The sequence below is a fragment of the Cucurbita pepo genome, chromosome 17 (assembly GCF_057944985.1).
Source record: "Cucurbita pepo subsp. pepo isolate OVF chromosome 17, ASM5794498v1, whole genome shotgun sequence".
Lineage (NCBI taxonomy): Eukaryota > Viridiplantae > Streptophyta > Magnoliopsida > Cucurbitales > Cucurbitaceae > Cucurbita > Cucurbita pepo.
Genome location: NC_141814.1, coordinates 754,497 through 773,729, shown reverse-complemented (window position 1 = coordinate 773,729; position 19,233 = coordinate 754,497). Strand labels below are relative to the sequence as shown.

At 35.0% G+C, this 19,233-nt stretch overlaps 4 protein-coding genes across 5 annotated transcripts; 2 read left to right on the top strand and 2 right to left on the bottom strand.

The window, feature by feature from the left end:
* The first annotated feature begins 119 nt into the window (after window positions 1-119).
* Window positions 120-1,985, top strand: LOC111778956 (uncharacterized). Of its 2 annotated transcripts, none has more exons than XM_087119056.1 (2): window positions 120-1,625; window positions 1,723-1,985. In XM_087119056.1, exon 1 carries the CDS (start codon window positions 145-147, stop codon window positions 1,579-1,581), a length of 1,437 nt encoding a protein of 478 aa, XP_086975182.1. In that variant the 5' UTR covers window positions 120-144; the 3' UTR covers window positions 1,582-1,625; window positions 1,723-1,985. The 2 variants fall into 2 exon arrangements, with proteins under 2 accessions (XP_086975182.1, XP_023514736.2); XM_023658968.2 differs by having other exon boundaries at window positions 121-1,625; window positions 1,773-1,985.
* A 1,647-nt stretch (window positions 1,986-3,632) lies between these two features.
* LOC111778622 (glyoxysomal fatty acid beta-oxidation multifunctional protein MFP-a) lies at window positions 3,633-12,076 on the bottom strand. The gene is made up of 18 exons (XM_023658552.2): window positions 11,780-12,076; window positions 11,008-11,079; window positions 10,859-10,924; window positions 10,720-10,776; window positions 10,544-10,611; window positions 10,381-10,462; window positions 9,922-9,977; window positions 9,484-9,786; window positions 9,305-9,391; window positions 8,981-9,155; window positions 8,774-8,895; window positions 8,537-8,700; window positions 8,200-8,454; window positions 7,993-8,114; window positions 5,991-6,112; window positions 5,695-5,843; window positions 5,475-5,613; window positions 3,633-3,831 (listed from the first exon to the last, which is right to left on the bottom strand). The coding sequence occupies exons 1-18, from the start codon at window positions 11,880-11,882 to the stop codon at window positions 3,796-3,798; spliced, it is 2,178 nt and encodes a 725-aa protein (XP_023514320.2). The 5' UTR covers window positions 11,883-12,076; the 3' UTR covers window positions 3,633-3,795.
* An 882-nt stretch (window positions 12,077-12,958) lies between these two features.
* On the top strand, window positions 12,959-15,717 carry LOC111778247 (uncharacterized). Its single transcript, XM_023657954.2, has 3 exons — window positions 12,959-13,404; window positions 13,513-13,618; window positions 15,547-15,717. The coding sequence occupies exons 1-3, from the start codon at window positions 13,240-13,242 to the stop codon at window positions 15,627-15,629; spliced, it is 354 nt and encodes a 117-aa protein (XP_023513722.1). The 5' UTR covers window positions 12,959-13,239; the 3' UTR covers window positions 15,630-15,717.
* Window positions 15,718-17,269: 1,552 nt separating this feature from the next.
* On the bottom strand, window positions 17,270-18,105 carry LOC111779167 (DUF581 family protein, putative (DUF581)). The gene is made up of 2 exons (XM_023659245.2): window positions 17,791-18,105; window positions 17,270-17,659 (listed from the first exon to the last, which is right to left on the bottom strand). Exons 1-2 carry the CDS (start codon window positions 18,000-18,002, stop codon window positions 17,449-17,451), a joined length of 423 nt encoding a protein of 140 aa, XP_023515013.1. The 5' UTR covers window positions 18,003-18,105; the 3' UTR covers window positions 17,270-17,448.
* Window positions 18,106-19,233: the final 1,128 nt, after the last annotated feature.

Genomic DNA, 19,233 nt, shown 5'->3' with positions numbered 1-19,233 from the left:
AAACATAGGAAAAAAAAAAAAAGAAAAAGCGCATCCATATTTATTAATTATTATCATATCGAAAATAGAAAAGAAATTATATATATTAGTATCGCATCGAAAATGGAAACAAAAAAGAAAAAGAAAAAAAAAAAAAAAAAAGGCATGGAGAAGAGTCAGTATTCCACGTGCTACTGTGAAATCTCTGGTCAATTCGTTTGCAGTCTCATCCCCACATTTCTCCCTTACTTCAATGCATTTCTCTCTTCTTCTTCTTCTTCTTCATCAACAGTTCTTTCTCTCTGCAACTTCACTTCTGAGACGTTTTTTACGGCCAGTTTCATTCGATTAACTATGATGAAGATCGACGCCATCACGGCTCCACTTCCGGCCGCCGACGGCAAGGTCGGCGTTGGCTTGGATGATGATATGTCCGACGGGATGCAATGCAGCGACCATCCTTACCGGAGCAATCCCGGAGGAATCTGCGCCATTTGTCTTCAGGAGAAGCTCGGTAAGCTGGTGTCGTCTTCTCTTCCTCTTCCGATTCGCGGTTCGTCTTCTTCTCCGTCTTCTCCTTCGATTGGATCTGAGAGTAATCTTAATGCCGGAAGCGGCGGCGGCGGCGCTCCGTCGTCTTCGTCCTCGTCGTCAAATGCGATTTCGATCGGCGGCTCTGCTTCGAAAACTGTCAATTTCAACGTTAATGGCGTTGTTTGTCATTATCATGATACGCGGCGGGCCCGAATCCCTTTTTTGTTAGCTAAAAAGAAAAAGAAAGTGGTTACTGTTGGGGCGGAGTATAATCCAAATAACGACGTCGTTTTTAAGAGGAGTAAGTCGACGACGGCGCCGAGGAGGGGGCAGTTTCTGGTTGACGGCGACGACCGCGGCGATTTTAGCTCTAGGAAGCGAGGGGGTTTTTGGTCATTTCTCCATTACCACGCGCCGTCGTCGTCCAAATCTCATGCGCCGAGGAAAATGGAGAGTAATAACAATAAGGGCACTGGTGGTAATTTGGGGGCAAACAGCACCATTTTGGAGGAAGACGAGAGCCCTAACAGCCATACGACGTCGTTTGAACGGAAGGTTTCTAGATCCAGGTCCGTCGGCTGCGGTAGTCGGAGCTTTTCCGGCGACTTCTTCGAGAGAATCTCTACTGGTTTCGGCGATTGTACTCTCCGGCGAGTCGAGTCTCAGAGAGAAAGCAAGTCGTCGAAAGTCGCTACCGGCGGAAACACCAGTCACCGCAACAGCGCCGGCGTCGAACACCACTGTATCAAAGAGAGAGTAAAATGCGGCGGTTTATTCAGTGGATTCATGATGACTTCATCTTCTTCCTCTTCATCTTCCTCATCGTACGTAGCTTCATCCTCCGCCGACGACCTCAGCAGAAAACCAACTCCGGCAGCAGCGGCAGCAGGGCCGCTAATAAGCAGTGGCTGGAGCAGGACCTTGACATGGGCATTTGCTAGTCCGATGAGAGCATTCAAGCCCTCAAATTCAAAAGATCGAAAACGGTCCATAATCAGACAAGCTTCAGAGAACAATCCCACGCCGAATTTGAACGCTATTCCTTCACTGTTGGCCGTCAGAAGCTAAGACAGAGAAACAAATCCTACCAGTTTTTCGTTACTCATTTTCCGGTTAGTTTGACAGTCAATCAAATCACGCTTCCATATTTTCCGGCCGATTTTTTTTTTTCATTTCTAATCAGTTAGAATCATAACAAACTTCAAACAGTAATTTCGTGTTCCGGTGACATGAATAATCATTCACTTTCTCAAATGCAGTTGGATGAGTGGCTCAAGATCAACGGGGAATCATGAGGGCTCACCATAAACCAGGTGCGTATAACCGCAGTGGATTCCTACTTTCTCACAGTACGTACAGATGAAGAGAAAGATATTTTGGATTAAATAAACTGAATGAATGGAATTTGCTGTCTGTGTTGTGTAGTATCAAATTTGTAACTTGTGAATGCTGAATGTAATATTTTCTGTTTATTTTTCTTTTATTAGTTTAAAAGTATTAAAAAAAAAAGGTTTAATTTCCCCAAGTAATCACATGCTGGCACGTGCATGATAGTGGAATAGACAGCTAGTTTTAACTGTGAAGTCAAATAGGAGTGGACACTTGACCAAGAAAATAAATTATTCATTAAACTTATGATTTAATAGTTAACTGTTTTTATGATTTTATAAAATTTTATGAATAATAACCCACAAATATTTTTCAAGTTGTGTCAAACTATAATTTTTTTTTTTTTTTTTTTGAAGAAATTAACTGATTAATTAAAAATTAAAAGTGGAGCTAATTAATATAGGATGGCTGTGAGGAAAGGAAAAGGTGACAGACGGGGATAGACAGCTGGTTTTTACAGAGAGTGTAGGATAGCTCCTAGCTGTGAGTCTAGCAAGTTTACTGCAGAGGGGGCAGAGAGGGAAATTAAAGGGGATTTGGGGGGTTGCATGGAAAAATAAAAGTAGTGGAGGGACTGGAAAGAAAATGATGAAAAGGGGAGCAGAATCTGAGGAGATGAAGATGGAGACATGACTGAGTTGAGTGAAAGAAAACAAAGTAAACAAAGCCGCTGTGAGTTTGAGAATTGGGAAATTCCATTTTTTTTTTCAATATATTTTTCCTATTTTTATTTATTAATTATGATTTATAATTAATAATACAATAAAATCCATCTCGATATGATCAAATGGATTCACTGATTCACTGATTTTCGAGTCTATATTTTATCCATCCAGTTCGACAGCGACGTTGCCTTATTATCCCAACGGACTTGATTCAGTTTATTTGTGGATTATTTTATTTTATTTTATTTTGGCTACATGGAAAATATAACCAAAAATAGTAATCAAGGAAAACTCAATAAACAAGGAGAAAATGATGATTTGGTAATTTGAATATTTCTTTTATAGAAATATTCATCATCAAGATTTGTTTTGAAATGTGTTCTTTTTTACGCTATACTTCCATTGGTAGTTGAATTTAGGCTTCCACTGTCCTTGTGTATACTAGCAAAAATGTTGGTTCGAACATCGAGCTTAATATGTATTGCAAAGGGTTGACTACCACTTAGCAAGACTTGTAGACAATTTCGTCGTTCCTAACGTCTTTCAATTGTCTTACGATGAATTTTGAAATCTAAAAATCAAATAAATGTGCAACATTTTGTAATGGCTAAGATCGAGACACTCGATGAAAGGAGATAAATGTTTGATAAACAGAACTTGCAGTTGGTTAATATCTATATCTATATCTCTCTATCTATGTGTCTTTATGTATGTATATATTATGTATGTATGCATATGTATGTATATATTATGTATGTATGTATGCATATGTATATATATTATGTATGTATGTATGCATATGTATATATTTTCTTCAAACAGAATCTGGGCCGTTGAGATAGGTTGATTATTTTTTAAAAAAAACAAAACCATCTGGAGAAGGGCCCTCGAAATTCAAATTCAAAAGCCTAAATAACAGAGATCCACAACTTTCTGCCCCTAGAAAGGAAACCAAAAAAATAAAAATAAAAAATACAGAAAAAAGAATAAAAAAGGTTGGGGCAGTGCGCACTATGACATGCAGACAAATATAAGATGTATAAAAAAGAATCCAAAGAATGCAGGTAGAAATAAAAGGATAACGATGAGGAATATAAAAAAATTTATTCTTGGTACAATTTTGATTTAAACTTGTTTGTGATTCTAATTAGCCTCTTTAATTATGATTTTCCCACATAAACAGGCTATAATAAACGAACTACTAACAGTACCTTCAGTAGATCTTCATCTACATTCGAGATTTTGTGATACCAGAAGGTGAACTCTGCAAAAGTAACAACGTTTTATTAGGTATCAAATATCATCAATTTTGGTATCAATTTCAAGTATCATAGAATTAGTCCTCGAAGTTTGAAATTTGGTAAAAGAATAATTATCATAATTTTGTTCATTCAAGAGAAAAGATTGAAGACTAATAGAGAAGTAATGTTTTATTTGTAAGAAAAAAAGCTAACCATAAACTAGTACTTTTTCGAGTAATATGGAGTAAATTTAAGGTTTATTAAAAGTACGAGGACTAAATTTAAATATTTGAAAGTACGTAGGTTAATGCGAATAAATTCTAAAGTACTGAAATTAAAATAGTATTTTATAATCATAAATGTTCGGGTTGACTTCTATACGAGGGTGAGAAGTGCAATTAAAATGAGGTAATAAGGTAATATAAAGCCTTCTAACATGTGCTACATGGAAAAGGAAGCAAGGGCTTGGTCTAGAAGCACTTTTGAAAGCATAAAAAATTGCACTCACTAAGCTCCAGAAAAAATTTCTCACTAACCTCTCTCTGAACACATTTTTCTTTACCTACTTTCTCATTGCACCCACTTTCCATCACTAGTTTCTCTTTACACACCCTCACTTTCTATCTCACTTGTTTCTCTTTACACACTCTCACTGCTCTCCACAAGTAATTTTTCACTACCCTCTCTCTTAAACACATTTTCTTTAACTACCTTCTCACTGCACCCACTTTGTATCACTAGTTTCTCTTTTTACACACTCGCTTTCTATCACTAGTGTTTCTCTTTACACACTTTTACTGCTCTCCACATGTAATTTCTCACTGATCTCTCTCTTAACCCATTTTCTTTTACTACCTTCTCATTGCACCCACTTCCCATCACTAGTTTCTCTCAACACACTCTCACCTAGGATCTAGAGATTCTCTTGGTTGAGGATGGTTGGGAGAGGATTACCACATTGGCTAATTAAGGAGTTGATCAGAAATATATAAGTAAGGAACACTATCTCCATTGGTACGAGGCATTTTGGGAAAATTAAAAGCAAAGTCATGAAAGCTTATGCTCAAAGTGGACAATATCATACAATCTGGAGAATCGTGATTCCTAATATAATATCAGAGTCATGCCCTTAACTTAGCGATGTCAATAGAATCCTCAAGTGTGAACAAAGGGTGTACTCTATTCGAGGGCTCTAGAAAAGGAGTCAAGCCTCGATTAAGGGGAGGTTGTTCGAGGACTCCATAGGCCTTACAGGAAACTCTACAGTGTACTTTGTCCGATGAGAGAATTATTGAGGATTGTTGGGAGAAGAGTCCTACGTCCCCTAATTAAGAGGTTGATCATGGGTTTATAAGTAAGAAACACTATCTCCATTGGTATGAGGCCTTTTGGGGAAACTAAACGCAAAGTCATGAAAGCTTATGCTCAAAGTGGACAATATCATATCATTGTAGAAATTCGTGATTCCGAACCCTCTTTCCACGCTCTCACTGGCTACTCTAAACAAGTAATTTCTCACTCTTTCTACACACTCTCGCTGTACACCTTCTTTCATTTATTTCTATTCTTTAACATTTTATTTTTATTTTTAGTTTCAATTTCATAACTTATTATAATTTTTATTATTTTGATTTTAATGATTTGAGTTGTGGTTTAAGCGTCTCACCAGCGTTGCACCCTGAGCAGCTCTTTCAGCTAAGTAAGCACAAGGCTTGAAGAATCCACCATAATGTTTTGACCACTCCTCCAATCTTGAATAGATGTATTTTGATCCAAGAGAATCAGCCCAGAACATCACTCCTCCCCTGATCATCCAGAACAAAACTTTGTAGAGCAATAATTTAACGAGTCTACCAAATGAACGAATTTACAGAACTCTCACCAACCTGTAAGGTGGAAAACCCATGCCCATTACGCCAGCAATATCCAGGTCTGCAGCTTTGACTGCTATACCTTCAGCGAGTACACGGCATGCTTCATTCACCACAGGGAAGAATACCATCTCGATGATGTCCTTTTCTGTTAACTTCGTGAGCTGCATCCACATCAATCACATTAGATCCTTACATGGATCTTATTAATGGCTGTATGATTTTGGTATTTAATCCTCATCACATGCAAGTTCAAGGTAGGAACACCATATCAGAAATATTGAAGCACGTGAGAAGAAAGAGAGTGAGACCTTAGGGTCGATTGAAATGCCAGACATGCTCCTAGCCTTTTCAATATACTTCTTTAACTCTGGATCTGGCTTAGCCTTGCGGTTCTTATTGTAGATATAGAAACCTTTCTGGGTTGTTTCACCTGAAATGCACAATGACTATGTTATTCTTTAAACAAACAAATGACAATGTCTACAGGGAATGGATAAAATGCGTAATATCATGACTCTGTAAGACCCCTAGTTAATCATTAACGTTTACACTGTAAAGGGGAAAAAACTCTGACAATTTTCATGAGAAAGGTTGATAAGATAAGGAAATCAACTACAAGGGGGGTAAGATTCGGATTACCTTGTTGATCGAATATCTCAAGGCAAGAACACTTGATTGAGATTCGAATCACTCCACAAGCAAGATCGATCATGTCTAGCTTGAATGACTCTTGTTGATCAAATATCTCAAACACTTGTTTGAGATTCGAATCACTCCACAAGCAAGATTGATCATGTCGAGCTTGAATGATTCTACATGCAATCTAAACTACATAGAATTGCAAAGAAACTTAGCCATTGGCTAAAGGAAAGCACAAATGCTTCTTTAATAATATTTTCCAAGTCTACCTACAAATACAACATACATGGCTTTATATAGCCTCAAAATGAAACTACTAAAGGCATTCTAAGAATTGTAACATTCATACTTAATGGCCATAATTAACCATTATGTAATTGTAACCTAAAGTAAATTAAAAGTCTTAAACTACATTAATGAAATACAATAACTCTAAATTGTAATCCCCCCAAAATTTAAAACATGAAACTTCATTCTTCTTCCATGTGGCATGAATTGAAATATCTTTAGATAATTTCAACAACATTTTTTTCACATCTTCATTGAAGCATATTGTATGATTGATGTCTCTTGGTTCATATCATTCTCCACTTCTTCAAGAGGATTCGTCCTCGAATCTATTTGTGAAACTTTGCTGCAAAAAATAAGTTATGGAAATACGAAGGACCTCACACGAGTATACACTCAAGGAAATTTTAGGACACTCCTTTTACACTCAGTTACACAAATGAAGCTCTCATTCTCACCTCTCAAAATTTTAAATAGAGCAAAGATTGAATTTTGAACTCTGGGTCGATTAAAAACTAAAAAGATGAAAATAAATAAAAATCAAATTGAGAAGAAACGCAAAGGAAACATATATCCGATCTTGAGCCTGAAGCTCTGATACCAAATGATAAGATAAGGAATCAACTACAAGGGGAATAAGATTCGGATTACCTTGTTGATCGAATATCTCAAGACAAGAACACTTGATTGAGATTCGAATCACTCCACAAGCGAGATCGATCATGTCTAGCTTGAATGATTCTTGTTGATCAAATATCTCAAACACTTGATTGAGATTCGAATCACTCCACAAGCAAGATTGATCATGTCTAGCTTGAATGATTCTACATGCAATCTAAACTACATAGAATTGCAAAGAAACTTAGCCATTGGCTAAAGAAAAGCACAAATGCTTCTTTCTATATTTTTCAAGTCTACCTACAAATACAACATACATGGCTTTATATAGCCTCAAAATGAAACTACTAAAGGCATTCTAAGAATTGTAACATTCATACTTAATGGCCATAATTAACCATTATGTAATTGTAACCTAAAGTAAATTAAAAGTCTTAAACTACATTAATGAAATACAATAACTCTAAATTGTAATCCCCCCAAAATTTAAAACATGAAACTTCATTCTTCTTCCATGTGGCATGAATTGAAATATCTTTAGATAATTTCAACAACATTTTTTTCACATCTTCATTGAAGCATATTGTATGATTGATGTCTCTTGGTTCATATCAAAGGTTTTGCCGAGTCATTCGCCCTCTCGAATACTCTCGAGTAGACTGAACAGTGACTGTAGGGTTCTTTGGCACCCTAGCTATATTTCCAAGTGGAAAGACAGAAAAAATAAGGCATGCAAGCGCCCTAGTTTGAGGGGTGAAACTCTACCTGCTCTCTTATCCTCTTGCATAAGAGGAATTATCATAGATTTGAAGGTTCTATCAGGAAAATTCTGAACAAACTGACCACCGGTTGCTATAGCCACGCCAAAACCAACAAGATCAATCAATCTGAAGGAAAATAACCAGAGTAAGTTGAAGGTCGAAAAAGAAAAAGCATGGAGCGGAACCACAAATTCTTTTATGTATTATAAACCTGAAGGGGCCCATCGGCATTCCAAACTTAGAAACTGCCCTGTCGATCTGATATGGGTCTACTCCATGTTCTACAAGTAACAGTGCAGCTTGAGTGTATGGGAAAAACATCCTATTGACAGCAAAACCAGTGCAATTGCCAACGACAACTGGTGTTTTCTTTATCTTTTTTCCAACATCTATCAAATCAACAATTACTTGTGGAGAAGTCCTTTTTGTACGAACAACTTCCAATAGTGGCATGACATGTGCAGGACTGCATCAGAAGCACAAACTCAATGCCCAAGTGGCGAAGCCAAGACAAATAGAGGAATGAGGATAAATACGAATTCACAAACCTAAAAAAATGAGCTCCGACAATTCTATCATGAGATTTTGTTCTCTCTCCAATCAGCTCCAAATCTATTGTGGACGTATTGGTAGCAAGTATGCAATGTGGTGGGCAATATTTCTCTAGATCAACAAAAATCTGTTGCTTCAGAGACACGTTTTCTATAACAGCCTGTTACAAACACAACCAAATTGATGTTAATGATTGCTACTTTTCGTGTGTGTAGAAGAAAGACGTGAATTACCTCAATCACCATATCAACATCTTTGAAACTTTCATAGTCAAGAGCACCATCGAGTAGGGAAATAGTTTTTTCAAATTTTTCTGGAGTCATTTTGCCCTTGCGGAGTTGGCTTTGTAGATTAGCTAACATGTTAACATGGCAAGCCATAAATGAATAGAATAAGAATATTCGAAAAATGCAATCATTAGTAGTAAATTCCAGGCTTACCTCTGACTCTGTCAAGACCAGCCTTCAAAAATTTATCGTTTACTTCTTTGAGAATCACAGGATAGTTGCTAAGAACCAGTGCTGTAGCTATCCCAGATCCCATCAATCCACCACCAACAACAGCAACTTTTTTAATACGTCTTGGCTTTAACCCAAGATCAGTAACTCCTGGTACCTGTTATATTTTTTTAAAAGGAAGCAACATCAACAAGTAAGCGAATGACTATCCTCATAACATATTAACAAGGGGTGTGTTTTTATCAATCCTGTAATAAAGATGATCTTAAGCAACCAATTAATTTGCAGTAATTCTTCATCTCAAACCTTCGTTGTTCCTCGCTGAGCAAAAAATATATTAATCAAGCTTTTACTGGTATCAGCATGCAGAAGTACTTGAAAATCTTCAATCTCCTGCCATAAGCATAAAAAATAACCGAGGAAGGTTATGTTGTTATTTTTTAAAATAATAAAAAGGGAAATAACTACATTAGAAATATAGAAACCTTCCAAAGTCCAGCTCGGGGACCTGAGACTACACCGGTTTCAACAACATCAATGCAAACCAGTGGATGCGTGAGATTTGGAGCCTGTTTCCGTATCTGAGCCCGAGCAAACTTAAATATTTCCCTAGCATCACCAAGAGACTCTAACTTGTCAGTTCGGTGAAGACTGATAATCCATGGTTTTCTCCACTCTGAGATATCCAGAGCCAATTTGCGGGCAGTGCTGATCAACTCTTCAGAAGGGACTATGGCATCCACAAGTCCCAGAGAAAAAGCCTCCTCTCCTTTGACTGGCTTGGATGTCTTTTTAAGCAGAGCAAGTATGGACGTGCAGAGAGTGACAGGTAGAGAAATTAGCAGGAAATATGTATGGCTAATGAAAATATTTATTTCCACAGTAACGTATAAAAAATCCAAAGCATGAGCTACTAATCTCACCAGCATCATTTCTAAAGCCTTTGAAAGACCAACAAGACGAGGAAGCCGCTGTGTTCCTGATCAATACAGAAGCTTGAAAAAGTGAAAAAGAAAATCACAGGAGCAGGTTTCGGCGAAGTTGGCTCCTCTTGATAAAATAAACAAATTCTTTGCAGCCAATGAAAATATTAGGTATGTATAACACGTATACTATCCATCCTCTAAAAATTGCACATTATATGCTATCTCATTAAAATCCCAAGATCCAAATACTCAATCCATACAGAACCCAACAGACTAACTCAAACTGCCATCTGTTATCCTTCATTTTCAATGTAAGCACGAGGAAGCGGACTGGTAAAATCACAATTGTCCACAGCTTCAAGTAAAGATCAGTTGAGAGAACATACATGAAAGTGGCCTACAGAATCAATCAGTAAAAATAAAAACAACCACCAAGAAACAGTGGCACAGACATACCTCCAAAACCAGGAATTAGGCCAAGCTGAAGTTCAGGTAATCCTAACAACGCTGTTTTGGTTGATACTCGTGCATGGCATGCCTTCAAATCAAAATTGAAGAAAAGATCTTAAAACGAAAAAATTACAAGATTTAATAGTCTAAGAGAGGTTGCAAGACATACCATTGCAACCTCTAACCCTCCACCCAAAGCAAGTCCGTCAATTGCAGCAACGGCAGGCTTTCTAGCAGCTGAAAAACATAGCTAACAATTAAATACTCAGCTAAAACCATCGCTCACACTCTCCACGAGCGTTAGAGGATGCGGGCAAAGATTAAAGCAACTGAGTGGAAATATACCTTCAAAAATGTCGGTGATCACATCCACGGAAATGTAGCCAGGCCGTGGTTCCCTCGCTAAAAATCCATTTAAAAGATGTCAACAAAAGTTTTCAGAGTAAATTATGAGACAATGGGGCACAGAGAAATCAGAACCCACCTTTTCCACCTTGCAGTCCACCAAAGGCTGTTATATCAAAGCCACCAGAGAACTTTCCCCTGGCACCTGCTCCATTGACACACAGAGTTAGCTCTTACATCTCTAATATTTTTCATAACTCATCAATAAAAATCATTTCACACGCTGACCTGTAAGAACAATTGCCTTAACATCTTCTCTTTGTAAAGCCTGTTCGTAACTCTCTTTCAAGCTGAACAATACTATATTCGTGTGTGAACAGGTGCAGAACAAAGAAACATGAATAATACTCTCAGTACAAATGAATAGTTAAATAATTCTATTCAGAAAAACAACACCCAAGAGCCAGATCTCAGTATACAATTTCCCAACAATTAGAATGACTCTCCAAATAAAAAATTATCATGGCCGGGTCAAATCCAGTGCGCTATATTTCATATTTGCAGCAATTGAACGCATTTCAATTACAACTAACCGCAAATCCTTTCTAGTTGTTTTTCATACAAAGCAAAAACCCCAGCTCAATTAGTACAACGCCCACACACAGATAACTACAGTGTTAAAACCTACAGCTCCATGCCTCCATTGTTACATTAGAATTTTGAAGTTAGTGAACCAAATCGAATCAGCAATCACCAAACAGTCACTAATTGCAATTACCAAACAGTCACTAATTAAAATTAGGAGATAATCATAGTATACGCAGCTCTTCAATCATAGTGTACGCAGCTCTTCATTTATTTCTGAAACTTCGATAGTTTCCTTAATTGATTCATCTACAAATGTTAAAACTACGAAATCTATAAAAAAAAAAAACAAAAAGTCTTCACACAAAAAAGAAAAAAGAATCAGAACAAGGTAGCCATCATACCAAAGATCAAAATAGATGAATCCAGTAAAATCACACGCCATAAAAGGAAGTAAAAGAACACAAAATCATACCATCAAAAGAAAGTGAGTTGACGGGAGGATTAATGATGGTGATTAGAGCGATTCCATCAGCTCCGACCTCCAAAGTAGTTCTTCCCTTCGCTTGGCTTCCCATTTCTCAGTGAAGAAAGCAATACAATCTCCTAAAACTCAGATTGGAGCTTCGTTCTCCAACAAATTATGAAAAATTCGCAGGATTAACTTTCAGATTCAGAAGAAAGTCGCTTCGCTTTTGAATCTGAAATAGCGTTCGTAGAGTCGAACACGGAACGGAAACTCGATTATCAACCCGCGAAATGGCAAATATTAATTAACTTTTTAATTTTACCCTTTTATATTATATTTTATTTAATTTTTAATTTTAAAATATTATTTCTCTTTCTTTTCTCTTCTTTCTAATATCAACAATAATTACCCAACGAGAAACTAAGTCTTAATGAAATTAAATAATATTAATAATTTCCAAATAATAAAGTAGGAAATAAAATAAAGCAGCCACGTCATCAAGTTGTTGGCAGGTGGATAAGCCAGCAAATCCGTTGATTTAATTTTTTTAATTTCAGACGCTGTGCTGTCTTCTTCTGATTGGATGTAGTGAGGTATTAAAATATTTTTTTAATTCTTTTTTCTTGGAAGTCGTAAGAGATTGGTATTGAAATGCGGAAACATTTAGATATGGATAACAAAAAAAAAAAAGGGACATGTCTTAATTTGTCAATAATTCAATATTCATAATCAATAAAAAAAAATTGGAATTATCTAAAAAAAAATTGTACATATTATATTTAAATTTATATTTGTTTTTCATTTTTAATTATAATTTCATCTTAACACTTAATTCTATGAATTGTACAAAAAAAATTAAATAATTTGATGAACTAAAAATGCAATTTAAATTTTTTTTTTTTTTTTTTTTTTTTTTTTTTGGAAGCAAAACGAACTGTAGACTAGGGGCGGTCGTTCTAACGAATTAACTCTTCGAAGATGGGAAACGATGACGTATTTGGCATGGAAAATTAATAAAAATTCACAAATTTAAAAATAAAAATTAATTTCGCCCATAATTTTTTTAAAAATTGATGAACTAAAAATGCAACTTAATATTTATTATTTTCCCTTTTTATTATTATTATTTTTTTTTGGAGGCAAGAAGAACTGTAGACTAGAAAGGGCGGTTGTTCTAACGCTGAATTAACTCTACGAAGAGGCGAAACGACGGCGTATTTGGCAGCTGTACTGGAGAACTGATTTCACCGACGGCTTCATTCGGACAGATTGCAAAAGCTGCAATAAATTCCAGAAAGTGTTAAAAATCTTTTGTCTTCTCAGATTCTGAGAAATTACGATTACCAGTCGAAGTATAAAGTAATTCCAAATTTCGAAACGAAAAGGTTGCAGAGATTGTGTATAAGCTCCTCTTATTGGAGCATCCACCTACCGAATCGACGAAGATAGGAGAAGAAGCGGAGAAAATGAGCAACGATGCGAAGAGAAGCATTCAAGGAAATCAAATGGTGAAATCTGTTTCGGAAGATCGGAAACCGATGGCGGTGGCGACTACAGGCAAGAAAATCGTCATTAAGAGTGCCGATATGTTTGGTGATGTGCAGAAGGAGGCTGTTGATGTCGCCATAGTTGTTAGCTTTCTTTTCTCGATTGCTATTGTTCAAATTTCAAGTACGAATTTCATTTTTGAACTGCTTTTCTTTCTTATGATCCTCAGTTTATTCAGGATTTTGGTACAGGCATTTGAAAAGCATAGTGTAGAGAAAGATGTAGCGGAGTATATTAAGAAAGAGTTCGATAAGAGGCATGGACCGACCTGGCATTGCATTGTTGGTCGTAATTTCGGTAACTGATCTCTCTATTTTTCTAAACTCTAGCTTTTTTTTTTCATGATTTTGCTGCTTGACAAGCTTCCTTCGGGTTTTAAGTCTGCTGGCTAGCGAAGTTTTAAAATCTGATTGGAATAGATCTAAGCTTGTAGATTTCTTATTAAAAATTTCTGTTCTGGTTAAACTAGTTTAGTAGAAAAAGGAGTGCTATTCCTAGATTGTGGATCTTCAATTTATTCATCTGCATTTGATAAAAACGATGTTCTTCCATTGTATTTCATTGAATTGAGCTGGTTTAGAATTGTAAATAACTTTCCAGGGTCCATGACAATGTTTCTTCTCAATTTTTCCCATTCCCTTGCCTTTTATCCTCGGACCTTAGTTTTTTTCATGAAATTTGTACTCAGAGTTACCATGAACTGATCTGTTGTCTCTTCGAGGCGATCACCATTAGTTTTATGGAGGTGGTTGTTTCCCTGAGATAGTTGTCCTGTTAGATTAGTCGAGTTGTAAATAGGTGGGTCAAAAGATATAAAAAAGAAACCGAAACTATTTGGCACTTCTAGAAGTTGTCCCTCTTGAACATAAGAACATCTTAACACTTTAAGCTGGTTCTTATGGGTAGGTTGCATGAATGTTTCTGTCAAAGTCTTTGTTTTCGGTTCTGAGTTGCCAACCTAATCAATGACGGTCAAGCAGCATAATGGAAAAGGGTCCCTTTCTGTCCCATGGAGTAAGAGAGTCTACTCTGACCTCCATAATTTAGTGAAGTTCGCGTAGCACATTTATTTCCTTTTTTACTTCAATAATTTTGTCAAGGTCTCAAAGTTCTTAAAAGTTTCTTTCAGTTCTTGCCACCAAACCATATTTAGAACCCAGGGACAGATTAGACATCCCAAATCATTCAACAAGAAAAAACAGAGGATTTCTTCATATTTCTAGAAACCTCCCGAGTGGTCAGTGTCAATGAAAATGTTTTCAACATGTATAGCTAGTTGATTAATACTATCCTCAAACCGTTAGTGAAAGACAAACTGGCAAAGTAATTAGACTTACTCTTCTTCATTTCAAGTTTCAGAACTTCAAGCTAAATATTCCAAATCCTGTTCGTGCATTTTATTTAACCCATACAAGGATTTGAGAAGCCATCAGACTTGTCCATGTCGAGGATAATGGAGAAATGGTGTGAGGTGTCGTTTTACTCATAGCAGTAAGGAGATTCTAAAACATTCCAGAGTCTTTCCATTATGCCATGTTATCTATTATACATTCCCCTTTCTTTCAAATCTGCCTTTTTCTCAATTTAGTCGATTTACAGATCGTCTATTCTCTTTTCTAGCAATGGAACCACGAGATGGCTCCATATAAATTTCTTTATATTTTTCAAGAAATACATAGCAAAAGACAAATGATGAGCTATGGTCGTTGAAATGAATGGTGTGACATAAGTTGGTCCTTTGAGAGGTTCAAAATTGGAGATCTCTTTCGATATTAGTTTATCTTGTGATCTTTGTGAAGCAAGATAATCTTAGCATTAAGTTGATGGAAAGCCAACGATAAGTCGTGACCATTAAAATGAATAATATGACCGAGATTTAGAATGTCGATGTCAATGGATCGTTGGAAAAATCTTATAAAACAAAAGCTTCGAAAAGAAGATATTCAAACTAATAAGTAGACATTTTACACTTTATAAATGAGTTGCAATGCTTGTTATAATATTATATTCACGTTAGGCTACGTTATAACGCTATTTCATTAATATTTAATTGATTTTGTTCGGCATAATGAAAATATCAATTCACCCCTTATGTTGACGTCAAACCTACATATATGTGGAAATGTCGATATGTTGACGAATCATTGGACGGTTTTAAAAATGGAGTTTTCTTGTAAATTATAACCATGGTCCTGAATATTAAACTTCTGTTGTATGGATGGCAGGTTCATATGTGACACACGAGACAAACCACTTTGTTTACTTCTACTTGGATCAGAAAGCAGTTTTACTATTCAAATCAGGTTGATAAACATGTATATTATGCAGATTAATGAATGTTATTAACTGATTATGATCATCGCGTTTTAATCAAATGATGATTTCCTTGTGGACAAGACAGTCTTCTCTTCTGCAGCTTCTTCTTCTTTTTCCATAGCTAATGATTTTTGTTCAAACCACTTTAGCCTTTAAAGTAGACATAATCAGCTTGTTTGTAGCATTCTGTTGTTCAAAATCATTGTGTTCAGAAGTAGCTTTCTTTTTCCTCCTCCTTGATTGCATTTGAAGCACTTCTCCATTATTAGGAGCTTAGACATGTTGCATTTCACTTTTCTAATTTTACTTCTGTAATAATTTGAATCATTGGTCCTTGGCTAGTTGCTAATTTTGTTTAAATCTTGGTTTTTTTTTTATTTTATTATGACTTGGTTTGATTATTTTATGCAAAAAAATCACCTGCACACTAAGAATTTAAGCTACTAGATGTGAATCTAAATAATTTTATATTCATTTCTGAGAAAATATTTCTATTTTAACATATATATATATACATGATTATGATTATTTGAGGTGTGTTGCTTATGTTGTAATTGAAATTTGAATTGTATATTATGAATTTTATTTGAGTTATTAGGGTGTTTTATATATATATATTTTTTTAGTAAAAATTAAATTAAAAAATAAAAAGTATCCTTTAAAATATAATTTGAAAGTAATAAAAAATGAATAAAAAATGGTAAAAAGATTGAAACATGTGGTGGAGAACCAGCAGCACTTCTTCGGACATTTGGGCGGCCCTACGAGAGCAAGTTTTCACTCTCAAAATTTTCGCTGTTCCCTAAAGTACTTTCCCTATCTGTGCCTGTTCCTTTTCCTTTCCGTGCGCAATCTAGAACATTCCCTACGAATAATAATAATAATAATTAATAATAAATTAATTAATGAACTCACAGAAATTTTTTATTAAAAAAATTGTGTTTATCTCTTTATTATATAACCGAGATTTTCAAAAGATACGATCTTCTTTGGCTTTTTTAGGTAATAATCATAAATAAAGATATGGCCTGGAAATAAGATAATCTAAATTACTTAATATAGTATCCACTTCTTTATTTGAGCTAATTATTATACTCGTCTCCCAAAATAATCTTCTTCCCCAAGGCAGCTACAAAATATTTTCTTTTATTTTATTTTCTTGAGTCAACCACAAAATATTACTTATCTGTAAATTAAAATATAATTTACTAAATTGAATATTTCAAATATGTAGCGTATAGAACAAAGATGAGGGGTAAAATAAAATAAGAACTTATATCCAACGGTCAACATTTAGTGTAAGATTAAGCTAAAAATGTTGAATTTAACCAAAGACAACGGTATATTTGTCAACATAGTATTTAATCCACTTATATAATTTATTTATTTAATAATAAAAATAAGAAATTAAAAATGCCCATCTCTTAAAAAAAATATATATTTAGTTGTAATTAATTTATTTAATTGAATAATTTATCAAATTAATTCGATCCATAAAATAATTAAAAAAAAAAAACGGTTGAACTTTTTGGAAAGGTATCAAATATCCTTTAATTGTAGGTATACATAATTTGACCATTTTTACGGCTCGTGAGAGGTAAAGAAAACGCCAAAAACTGTCCGACAAGGAAGTAGCCAAAATGCGGGAGCTCACCATTTCATTCATGGATTAATGGCTTCTCTTTTAGGGAGCAGCCCACCAAAAGCAAAAAAAAAAAAAACCTCACAAGGACAAAAACGTCATTTACTATATTACAAAAGGGTAACCCCGTAATTTCACTACTCATTTCTCTCTTGTTCTTGTTCCCCTCTCAATACGCAAATTCTCCCCTCCGATTCCTCGTGGATTTACGGTCACGAGAAGCCGCCATTGAAGTCGACGAAGAAGAAGAACCAGATTCCGAACTCAAAAGCGACGCCGTTTTACGACTCGACGAAGAATTTTCCTTCATTATACTCTCTTTTTCGTCCATTAAAATCTGCCTGCACCTACACTCCACGCTGCAAAATCCCCTATCTCCCCTAAATCCCAACAATATCATCAGACAAATACAAATATATATACATATATATATATATATATATATATATATATATATATATATATATCGATAGAGAGAGAGAGAGAGAGAGAGAGAGAGAGAGAGAGTTACTTGTACATATAGATGTCCTTCCCAGGCAAGAGCTTCTGATTACAGAGATAGCAGGAATGGAGGCGAAACGACGTCGTCTGGAGGCAGGAATTAGGGTTGCGAGAAGAGGAGTTGACGGTGAGGTTCATAACGGAGGCTTTACTGATAACCTGGGATGATTTATTACAAAAATCTCCCTGGTTGGATTCAAGAATCACGCTTAAACCGACCATTGTAAGAGCATTTGAGTTGAGGGAGAAAATAGGAAAGAAAAAAAACAGAGACGATTTTGTTTCCTGGTTCGTTGGTTTCTTTCAGGGAAGAACATAAATAAGCGAACGGGAAAATGAGAAGGAAAGAAGAAGAAGAAGAAGATGATTATGGTACGGATGGTGGGGAGTGGTGGGGCCCACTACACAGCTAAGGACGATCAGCGCAGCGACCGATTTGACTTCTACTGCTTATTAACTGCCACGTACCCCCCTTTTTTCTCCTTTTACATTTTATTTTTTTATTGCTTTTTATTTATTTATTTAAATTACAATTTTTTTCTTCAATATATTTTTTAAATTATATAATTTTTAATTTAACTCTAAAAATAAAATATTTTGTAAAAAGTCAACCAATAAATAAATTTTAGTTTTTTATATATGAATCAGGAAATTTGAAATTATTTAAAACTATATTCATAATTTGACTTTTTATTTATTTATTTATTTGCCAATTTCCTCTGCGTTATAATTAATTTTAGTAGTAAATTAAACAAAATAAACTCCAATAAATTATTTATTTATTTTAAAATTTAAATATTAAGGACATAATTGGAATTTCTCTAAAATATTAGGGATACTTTAGCAATTTTAGTAGGGAGTGGGCTGAAAAAAGAAATAAAAACAGAAATGATTCTTTTTTGTGGGACCTCACATACTTAGTACGTCTCATACATCATATAGTAAAGGAAATCTTGTTTTTCTATATAATTACGTCTTATTTATTATTATTGTTTCAAAAAATATATTCATAGTACACGTATTGTACTCTCTTTTTTAAACTATTTAATTTCTTTTTTCATAAATTATTAATTATTTTATTTGAGATTTATTATTTTAAAAAAAAGAAAGGTAAAAGCCATTGAAAACGACAAAAAGAAAAGAAATTATTAAAGGGATTTCCCATGATTTTACTTTTTACCTTCGTCCTTTTGATTGGTTTTGGTAGTTGCTTGCCTTTCTTCTGTCCCCTTATTCTCAAGGGGGCCTTCCGTATGCCCTAATAATGCATGACAAACAAAACCCCTCACTCTCCTTTTCCACTTCCTTTTTTTTTTTTATATATATATATATATATTTTTTTCTCAATTATTTTTTATTAATTGTTCTCGACTTTTACGACAATAATCGACGTGTACCCGTAAATGTGGACCAACATCACAACCTTCACCTACAACAAAAACAAAATTAAATA